Source organism: Diabrotica virgifera, chromosome 8, assembly GCF_917563875.1.
Source record: "Diabrotica virgifera virgifera chromosome 8, PGI_DIABVI_V3a".
NCBI lineage: Eukaryota > Metazoa > Arthropoda > Insecta > Coleoptera > Chrysomelidae > Diabrotica > Diabrotica virgifera.
In genome coordinates this window covers 99,651,180-99,662,077 of record NC_065450.1, presented here as the reverse complement: position 1 = coordinate 99,662,077, position 10,898 = coordinate 99,651,180, and the positions used below count along the sequence as shown (strand labels likewise).

Sequence of the window (10,898 nt, the reverse complement as noted above, 5' to 3'; positions counted from 1 at the left end):
TAATCCAAGGATGGTACTAAAGGTGAGATATTTGACCTAGGCGGTCTGTCCGTCGGTCCGTCCGACCGCGAATTTAACTCCTCCATCATTATACCAGCTAGAATGATAAATGAGGTGTCAAATGAAAGCTTATAATCCAAGGATGGTACTAAAGGTGAGATATTTGACCCATGCAATCTTTCTGTCGGTCCGTACGACCGCCAATATAACTCCTCCGCCATTATACCGGGTAGAATTACAAATAAGGTGACAAATGTCAAAGTTTAGTAAAAATGACTCAAAATTAGTAAATTCGTATATCAATCCACGCAAAGTTACACGTAAAATTCAAATATTGTCTTCCAGTTCTACTTTCGATTACTTTGGGTGAAAACCTAGGACTTACGAAGTCCAATTACTTGTTTTATTTAAAAATAAGGCATATCATAGACATGCCTTAGGCATCATAGAAGACAATGACACAGAAAAATCAAACACAGCAGCATGTCAAAAGGGCCTTAGTTATGTATCTTCGGTCCTGTTAGTCCAATCGTTAGCACCTCAAATGATAGGATTTGACAAACAGAATACAATGACATAGAAAAATCAAATACAACAGCATGTCAAAAGGGCCTTAGTAGCGTATCTTCGGTCCTATTAGTCCAATCGTGACGTACGGCATCTTAAATAATGGAACTTGACCAATAGAATCAAATTTGACACAAACAAATCAAATACAGCAGCAAGTCAAAAGGGCATTTGTTATGTATCTTCGGTCCTATTGGTCCAATCGTGACATACAGCACCTCAAATGATAGGGTTTAACGAACAGAATACAATGACACAGAATAATCAAATACAGCAACATGCCAAAATGGCCTTATTTACGTATCTTCGCTCCTATTGGTCCAATCGTGGAGTACAGCACCTCAAATAACTGGATTTGTCAAATAGAATACAATGACATAGAAAAATCAAATACAGCAGCATGTTAAAAGGGCCTTAGTCATGCAGCTTCGCTACAATTGATCCAATCGTGACGTACAGCGCCTCAAACGATGGGATTTAACGGGCAGAATGCGACTGTAGACAAATCAAAATGGCGGCATGTAATAGCACCTTAAAATTGTAGAAATAAAATGGATTAACGCACAGAGGTGTATGACATATTATGTGACAGTATTTAACAAATTGAATACGATTACATACGTCCAGTTTTTGACAGGTGACTTCTCTACATGATAAACGCGAAAAGGCCCCCTTCGTTCACTGTTCGACATAGGCCTCCCGTTCACTGCATATATCCACTGCTTCCTGAAGCCGTGACATAAGGGGATATAATTTAACGAATTAAACGACAAAGAAGACTAAACAAGGCAGCGTGCGGGAAAAACAGGACCATCCTTTGTATACTCCACAGGAAAGCATTATATATTCAACGTTAGAATTATGTTATAGTATAAAGGTATATATTTTTAAATGATAAATATATTTTTTTATTTAGTACATTCCGTACGTTTTTTAAACATGATCAGGGGAATTTGTTGCCTGAAGTCTATAAAAGAATTTTCTAACAATCCTTGCGTTATGGATTATTTTTGAGAATGTGTTTAAAAGGTAGCTTACAGGCTTATTGTTCAATGGTCTTATCACTTTTAAGCGCTTGTCTTTTTGTAGGGCTATTAATTGTGATTTCAACCATTCTTGCGGGACAATGCCTTTTCAGTAAATGAAGTGAATATTTTTATACATTTAATTTTTTTCCTCAATTAATTGGATTCCCCCTACTGGTGTTTGGTCTAAGCTTACAGCTTTTCCCCATTGAAGCTATTTTATAACTAATTATAATTAGGGGTACGGAATTTTCGCAAATAAAAAACATGAATTTCGCATTTACTTTTTTTATAATTACAAAATTTCGCATTTATTTTTAACTACGAGTAAAACAACAGAAAACATTAATTAAAAGCTAACATCGTTGTAATTTCGACATTCGACTCTTTAAGAGCTGTTCTTCGATCTGTCACTGTCACTACAATATTATATGTGCTGAAGAATCGTTCTGCGTCTATGCTGTTCGTTGGACTCCAAATGCTTGGTAATGCTGCTTTATGGTAGGGGAGCAAAGTATGCTAAATGTGCAGTCACTCGAGCGCTTTGGGGACCTATTGGGTTGTGAAGAGTAGGTCCCAAAACCAAAAAAAGTTAAGTAAAGTTTTCCATTTTCGTGGGCGCTTGCCATTTTTTAATTTAATTTTCCATTTCCAACAATCGTTTTTTACGATTATAACGCCATCTATCCATAATTCGAAAAAATGTTTCACATAAAAGTTACTTATTTTTACGTAAGGAATCCAAATCTGCAATAAAAAATGGGGGCTCCTATTTAGGATTTTAAAGTAACCCCCCACCCCACATCCATGGGAGGTCGTGTGTGGTGCCATTCTATAGATTTTTTAAAAATATTGAATAAGTGTATTTTACAGTTTTTCGATCTGATGTTCATTTCGCGAAATATCGCGGGATTCGTATTTAAATTATTTAATTTACCCCCCACCCCTCTCCGTGAGAAGTCGTGTATAGTATCATTCGATAGATTTTTAAAAAACATTGAGCACAAATTTTTTAGTTTTTCCATCTGTCATTTATTTCGCGAAATATTCGCTTTTTTCTTGTGAATCTTTGGGACTCACCCATTTCCTTACGCCCGGCTCAAATCGTCAGATTTTTGAAATATACCCTCTTTTGCATGTATTTAACTTACCTTATCTTAATCTGACAATTTGGAGTTCTTTTAAGGATATATATTTTTTTCGGGCCCCTCTTAACGAACTCCCCTGTGTTAAGAGCCAATATATGGTAGACGTACATCTGCAGGGTACCAGGTTTCTCCCCATATGATAATCTGACGCGCTCGAGTAACTGCAAAAATCCCCGCTTGGGCTCCCCTACCATTAGCAAATGACGAAAAACTGCACTGTGTAGCAATTGTGTCTTGTGTCACATAGATATAGGTCATCTGTTGCAAATTCTTTGACTCGATCACTCAAAATTGTTTTAGGGCGTCCCATTTTAGGGGATACTTTAAGTAACTTTATGTTACTATGAAAACTTTTTTGATAGACCATGTTCTTAGTAAAAATTGACGGAATGAGCACTGATTGTCCTGTTTGACTAATTTATATGTTTAGAAAATAAGAATTAGCCGACTTTTATTCCTACTTAGATTTTTACCAATACAAAAGACCGAAATGCAGATAACAACAATCGGATTATTTATATTTCTCAAAGAATCAACATTGAAAAATATCAATTCCTTATCTTTATCTATTTAATGATGAACAATGAAAGTTCCTTCTGTTTCAACACGTGTTAGAAAAATAAACACCTTTCAAAAATGATGTACAATAGACTTTCTTTCCATATCTTATTTACTACGTGACTACCTACTTATTTACGGACGAGTTGAGCACCTGCAGGTATTTCGCGGAAATAAACAAAAACTCCATATTTCACATTTATCTCATTTTTGTTCAAAATTTCGCCGAAATTCGCATCTATTCCGTACCCCTAATTATAAAAAAACAGTTGGTCCAGAATCATTATCTCGTTGACTTTTTCTTGTTTATCGTTGATAATTCTGCCGTTTGAACCTTCTGATAATCCATATATTTTCTCTATCTGCTCTTAAAGTGTGTTTATTATATTATTTTCTTTCTCATTTAATTTACACCGATCCAGAGTATAGCTCCATATAACAGTTCTAGTTCTGCAGTAACGAATCAATACTTTTATTTAGCACATTAATTTTTGTTTTTTTTTTTGTCTTCGGGTCTATTAAGTAATTTTCTTGCAGTGTTTCTCGCAATTCTTAATTATCCATTTATTACTCTACTTGCCTTATTTTTTGAATATACGACTTGAATAAAGACTTTAATGTTTTGCCAGTCGTTATTGTTTAGTAGACCGGAATATTGAGATATTAATTCTTTACATTACATATTTGTCTTTCGGTGATTTTCTATTATTAATATGAAGCTGGAAGTGTTAGGTTACACTGGTTTTTGATATTTGGTCCAGAGTTCCCTCTCAATTCTTTTGTCGGATTTCTGTTTAATATTATCGCAGCTGCATGTACTGGTACTAGGTTCTGAGTGCCCAGGTGACCTTTGAAGGACTCCCAATTACTCTATTTCGTCCACTTCTTCTGAGGTGGGTTCAGAAGTGGATATCAACTTCTATTCCATATCTATTTATATGTCATCTAATGATTTTACTTTAAATTTAGCTGCTTGATCTTCTTCATGAGTAATAAAATTTTTGTTATTTTTGCTATTTAGCAAACAGCATTAGAAAGTCTGTAAGCTTTTTTTATGAACTGCTGAAGTGCGTCCTATAAAAGTAGACATATTTTCATGAAAAACATGTTTTCATGAAAATTCTTTAATTTTATTCAATATGTTCAATACAGCGATTTTAACGGTTTTACAAATTTTTTATGTCGATGCCGTGCGCATAATACGATTCTGGAAGCTCTGAAAAATAGTTATTTTTTTCTTCAATTATCTCAGCTGATTTTTTTATTTACGAGTCATTTCTTCAGATTTGGGAACACTTAATAATCGGAGGGGGCCAAGTCAGGAGAGTAAGCCGCATGAGAAAGTAATTCGAACCCCAACTCGAATTTTTGCTACTGTCACAACGCTCTTGTGAGTCGATGTATTGTCTTAGGTCTTGAGAACACTTTAAAGAACACTTTTTTCTTCTGCTTATGGAGTCGTTTTTCATTCATCACATACTGGAACTCACCACATAAATTTTGAAGACCCTGACATCAAAACTGTATTAAATTATATGTGATCTAAGTAAGTTATAGAAAAAGTCAGATAGAGTTATAAGTTATAGATAGAGTAGAACACTTATAAAAAAATTGTAACAAGCAATTGGACATCGTAAGTTCTAATTTTTCACCCAAAGTGACCGGAAGTTGAACCGGCAGTCGATATTTGAACTCTTCGTGTAACTTTTTGTCAGTTGATATGACGGATGAATTTTGTTCACCGACAGACATGGACGAACAGACAGGCATGAAACCGGAAGTATGTATTTGTTCTGGTTTTTCTTAGTCGCGTTGAATAATAGTTTGTACTATTTCGACGAATTTAAAACAGTACTTTCGGTTGCAACGCTGGAACAGGCAGTCCGAGGTCAAACTTCTCACATGTAATATCAGGTTTGTTCCAACATAAACTTTTGGACGGTCCAGAAACCGTCACGAAACTACTTGTACCGTTTGTTGTGCGCATGTTCGTAATTGTATCGCCCAGTTATCGTCCCATGACGGTAATTTGGAAAACGATGTTGGAACGGTTACCTGACTGATAACTGATTTATCTATCAATATGTATATTGTTGTTGGTATATCCAATGATAAAAGCTAAAGACGTATGCCGTAGATATAGTAATATTATGTGACACATGACAAAAGCTCTAAACAAATGACAATCAATGAAAAACCCTATTTCCCGATTACTGAAATGATCATCACGAAACCGTCACCAAAAGATCACAATTCTTGTTGGAACAGTGGGAAGGACGATCCGATGACGATCATATTTTTGTTGGAACGGATTTTGTTTACTGCGCAGGAGCGTTACCGTTTCGTGACGGTTTTCGGTCGTGTTGGAACAAACCTAATTTTGGTTATAGGCTTTCATTTGACACCTTATTTGTCATTCTTTCTGCCCTACTAACAGAGGAGTTGTGTTTATTGACGGACAGACATGGATAATTCTAGGTTTTCACATTTAATGATAAAAACAATAATTATACAATTCAGTTAACCTGACTATGTCATTGTGATAATGACTTCTTATCTAAAAGTGACAACGGCAATTATTCCATTCACTCACGGTAAAATATCGCAAAACCTCCAGATTTTAAAGAACCGCTTGGATTGACATGAAATTTGGCACACACGTAGCTAAAATGCCAAAGAAAAAAGTGAGATTATGCCGATATGTTCTCTTGTCCTGGATGTGACTTTCACCCCTTCTTGGGGGTGAAAAAACATACGTTCAAAATAAGTCCAGAAGTGGATAAACTGACTAATTCTAATTCTAAGCAAATTTTGTTCTATAAAAGTTTTAAACGGCTGAAAATGTTATAAGACTTTTTTGCTCTACATTGCGCTTTCTATCTATACCTTTAAGGAACGCACTATTTTCGGGGACACCCTGTATATGATCTGTAAGTTGCATTGGTTCAAAATGCTTATTTTTGAAAGGGCTCGAACGAATCACTTTCTTCCAGAAAATCAAAAAATCCCAAATATTTAAAAAAGCAAAACCTACATTTTTTACTCTTTAAGATGTTTGGTATCACTAATAATTTTTAAGTTATTTTGAAAAAAGTCTTTTTTTTCAAAATTAAAGATTTAAAATTTACTTTAAAACCAAATTTTTTCACAAATAAGCACTTTGAAGTGATGAAACTTACAAACACAAACAATACATAAAGTTACTTGTGAAGTGGTAACGATTAATTCCATTTGGGCTGTTAATTAGAGGGAGATTTTTACGATATCTTTAACCAAAAAAAAAGGAACAACTGTATTTTGAGCGTAACTTGCTTACTCTTGCTGCTAGAAACTTTTTAAAAAAATAAAAATAAACGTTTTCTTAAACACTTTAAAAAAGTTGTAATAAGTTTTCCCAGAAAAGTGTTTCATTTTTTTTATTTCACGTTAAAATATTCGATTTGGAATTTGACATATAAGAGCTTATTTTTCACTATAGTCTGTTTTTAAACCAAGAGGAGTAATTCAGATTTCCCGCGCCGTAAATCTTGTTTGTAATTGGTACAACCTCAGGCAATTTTACTCATATCAAATTTTGACAATAATGACATTTATAAAATTTTAACACTATTGGCATTTCATAGGTTAGTTTATTTATTTTATCAGCGATTTTTGTATTTTCTGCGTTATTCCTTTTATTTTTAGATTTTTAGTCAATATTACCGTCAAAGGCCGATATGATCAACCAAAAAAGAAGATGTATCTGAAGATATTTCTAGTGACTTTCTTGGGTGTGAATCTGTCTTTTTAGTTTACCTACTCCTCTTGGTTTTAAAACAAAGCTTAGCAATAACTCTGCTTCTACTGGGTCTACAGACCTGACACATATACCATTTTTTCACTTTTCTATAAGCTATATTTGCTATTTGCTAATTTTTTTTCAATAAAGTAGGTACCTACTTTTTGAGTTATTTGCGAAAAACCGTCTAAAAACGTGTTTTTTTTTGTTGAAAAATGAACATATTCACTCGCAAATATCTCTAAAAGTATTGACTTAGTGAAAAAACTCTATAAAATAGAAGTTGCTTAGAATTAGCGAGTTTATCCAATTCCGGACTTATTTGAACGTATTTGTTTTCATCCCCGATAACGGACGAAACTCACCTCCAGATCAAAAGCACATATCGGCACAATATCACTTTTTTTCTTTAACATATTACCTATGCGTGTCCCAAATTTTATGTCAAACCAAGCGTTTCTTCAAAATTCTGAACAAAAACCGTAAGTAAATTAAACGAAAATGTAAAAGGTACATTCCATGTCAAATCACTCAGGCAAAAAAATTTGGATCTCCGATTTGTCTGAAAATTGGTATATAGCTTCTGCGGGACGTAAAAAGAAGATATTTAAAGTCAAAAAATCTTCTTCTTCTTTTTTTCTCAAAATGTTATTTTATGCGATTTTACAGTGATTTGGTGTTTATTTAAACAAATTTGCATTTTCTGTCGTAAAGTATCAATGAAAAACATAATATTTTAATAGAAATGACTCAAAAATGTCATTATATGGCATTATAACAAGTTATTTTGAATCAAAACAAGTTTTTGATCAAATTTTATAGTGTAAAAAACGTTAAAATACCGTTTTTTACATTTTCCTCCATTCCCAAAATACGTCATCATCGATTTGGCTAAAAATTTGCCCGCATATAGCTAAAAGATAGGACTTTAAGTGGTTAGAAGGATTTGAATTATATTACAATACCAAAAAAGTTACATGCAGTAATATCATACTGAAAAGTATATATTAGTCCAGTCGGGATAGCATTTGACCTTGAATGCCAAGCTGCACAAAAATTTATTTTTCTGATCTTTAGGGGAGTTAATAGTAGCCTAAATTTAAAATCGCGAATGAATTCCTCCGTTACGTTAGCGGCCATCTTGATTTTAAAGGGGAACCTGTTTTGCTCAATATCTCCGCCATTTTTAACTTTTCGACAAAAAATGAAGGAACTGAAATTGTTCCAAATAAATCGTATTTACAATTATTACAATTTCTTTTTAACAATTTTTGTCGTGAGATCGATATTTTCGAGTTAATTTTACTTACAGTAGACGCCTATATTTTTGACTATAATATTGCATGTAACTTTTTGGGTATTGTAATATAATTCAAATCCTTATGACCACTTAAAGTCCTATGTTTTGTCTATCTCTAGGCAAATTTTCAGCCAAATCGATTATGATGCATTTTGGGAATGGAGAAAAATGTAAAAAAACGGTATTTTAACGTTTTCTACACTATAAAATTTGATCAAAAGCTTGTTTTGGATCAAAGTAACTTGTTATAATGCCATATAATGACATTTTTGAGTCCCTTCTATTAAAATATTATGTTTTCCATTGATACTTTACGAGAGAAAATGGAAATTTGTATAAATAAACACCAAATCACTGTAAAATCGAATAAAATAACATTTTGAGAAAAAAAGAAGAAGATTTTTTGACCTTAAATATCTTATTTTTACGTCCCGCAGAAGCTATATACCAATTTTCAGACAAATCGGAGGTCCAAATTGTTTTTTTGCTCCAAAATTGAGTGATTTGAAATGGAATGACCCAAAATTAATTTTTCAAACAAATATTTTAAGTCGTTATGAGAAAATTATAATTTAACAGATGAAATAAAATAAACACAATTCAACTCGTAAAATATTTGGACCCTTACCAGCCGAACCATCCGAACAGGTAAAGAACCCACCTTTTATATAGTTTATAATATACCTTTTCTACCTGGCCTCAAACAATCGATATTTTTAACTCGTGGCAACGTGGTTTGATGGCAAATAGAACGCAAATACACATTTTTATGTGGTGTAAGTCAAAATGGCTGTGAAGTGTAAAAATTTGTGTATATAATTTAAATTTTTAAAATCAAAATTTTAGAAAACTGAGAACGATACAGGGCATTAAAAAATGCGCTCAACAAACATACACGAATTAAAATTCGAAAATGATAGTATTTCTTAGTGATGCCAAATGACTGCAACATGAAAAGATGACATAATGATAGCGGGATGTATATATATATATATATATATATATATATATATATATATATATATATATATATACAAAAATTGATTCTTATATTATGGATCAGTCTATTTTGTACGTAAACAAGGATGGATGTGTTTTTAATGTGTGTGCTACTGCTGCGTTGCATGGCATCAGCAGACACCTTTTCCGAAAACGATGCTATGAGGTTTTTTCAACAATATGGATATATAGATAGCAATTCTATAGCAAATTTTAATTCAACGCTCCTACAGTTCCAAGAAAAATATAATTTATATGTGGATGGTACATTAAACGATGAAACCATAGCATTAATGCAAAAACCTCGCTGTCACACTGGCGAAAACGCTTACTCTCTTAAGGGAAAATGGTATAAACATAATCTAAGATGGTATTTTCCTCAGGCATATAACGTGAAACATATATTTCAATTAGTTGAACGAGCCTTTAAAATGTGGGAAGATGTTTCAAATTTGCATTTTACCAGAGTGAGTGTTCCTGTTCCGAAACCAGATATCACTATAACAGCAGTTAAAAGAAAACATTATTTTCGTTCCAACTGTATGGGGAACTACAAGTGTGGATATGATTCTGATGGTCGTGGTGGAACATTAGCACATTCGTATTTTCCCATCACTAATGATAGTTGCGTAGAAATACATTTAGACTTGGATGAAAAATGGAGTTATAATTTGAATGATACAGATTATGATTCCACCAATCTCTTTATGGTCATTCTTCATGAAATCGGCCACAGTTTAGGATTATTACACAGTAACCCGTTGTCCTAGGTGAACGACAAACGCGACACGACGCGACGCGACGCGAAAATATCAAGTAATGGTTGTATTTGTGTATGGCCTACATTTTCGGGTTATTCAGTCTACGACAAGACGCGACGAAGTGCGAACTTGATTTGTTCGCGACGAGACACGACACAGTGTGACGCCCCATTGCTTTCTTCAATTCAAATTATGCTACGCAATAGTTTATTAAATAAACAAAAACTAATAATAACTATATAGTACCAGTGTTTTTTCATTAACATACCTTAAAGTCAGTAACAGCCTCTGCTCAATAGAATTTGGTATTTGAAAATTACTTATTGATAATTATTGATAGCTCAGTTATTAATACTGAGTTTAACAGCTGCAATGATATAATCGAAAGTGAATAAGCCACAATACTCTTTAAACCAACGTGGAATATTTTATTAATTTCGGATATAAATGATTAAACTCTCCAAATTAACTCGTTTTCTAAATATATGACATTTGTTGTCTTTCTTTTTCGTTTATGGAATTTTTTAGCTAAGTATTTAAAATATGAATTTTTTAGTAACACTGCCGTATACTTCCCCACACTTAAGAATAGGAATGAATAATTGACATCGTCACGTTGGTCCTGGTTTTAGTGATGGAAAGCGACGCGATGCGACGCTACATAAGCCACACGTCGCGTGAATTACTGGTCGCATCGCAACTGATCGCGTCGCGTCGTTTTCCGTCGCTCACCTAGGACAACGGGTAACGATGAGACATCTG

At 33.5% G+C, this 10,898-nt stretch overlaps 1 protein-coding gene across 1 annotated transcript; it reads left to right on the top strand.

Moving 5' to 3' along the window:
- The first annotated feature begins 9,500 nt into the window (after positions 1 to 9,500).
- On the top strand, positions 9,501 to 10,145 carry LOC126890222 (matrix metalloproteinase-18-like). Its single transcript, XM_050659076.1, has one exon. The coding sequence runs from the start codon at positions 9,501 to 9,503 to the stop codon at positions 10,143 to 10,145; it is 645 nt and encodes a 214-aa protein (XP_050515033.1).
- Positions 10,146 to 10,898: the final 753 nt, after the last annotated feature.

Coding starts and splice junctions, on each gene's coding strand:
- LOC126890222 (XM_050659076.1), top strand. CDS start 9,501: ATGGCATCAGCAGACACCTTTTCCGAAAACGATGCTATGAGGTTTTTT.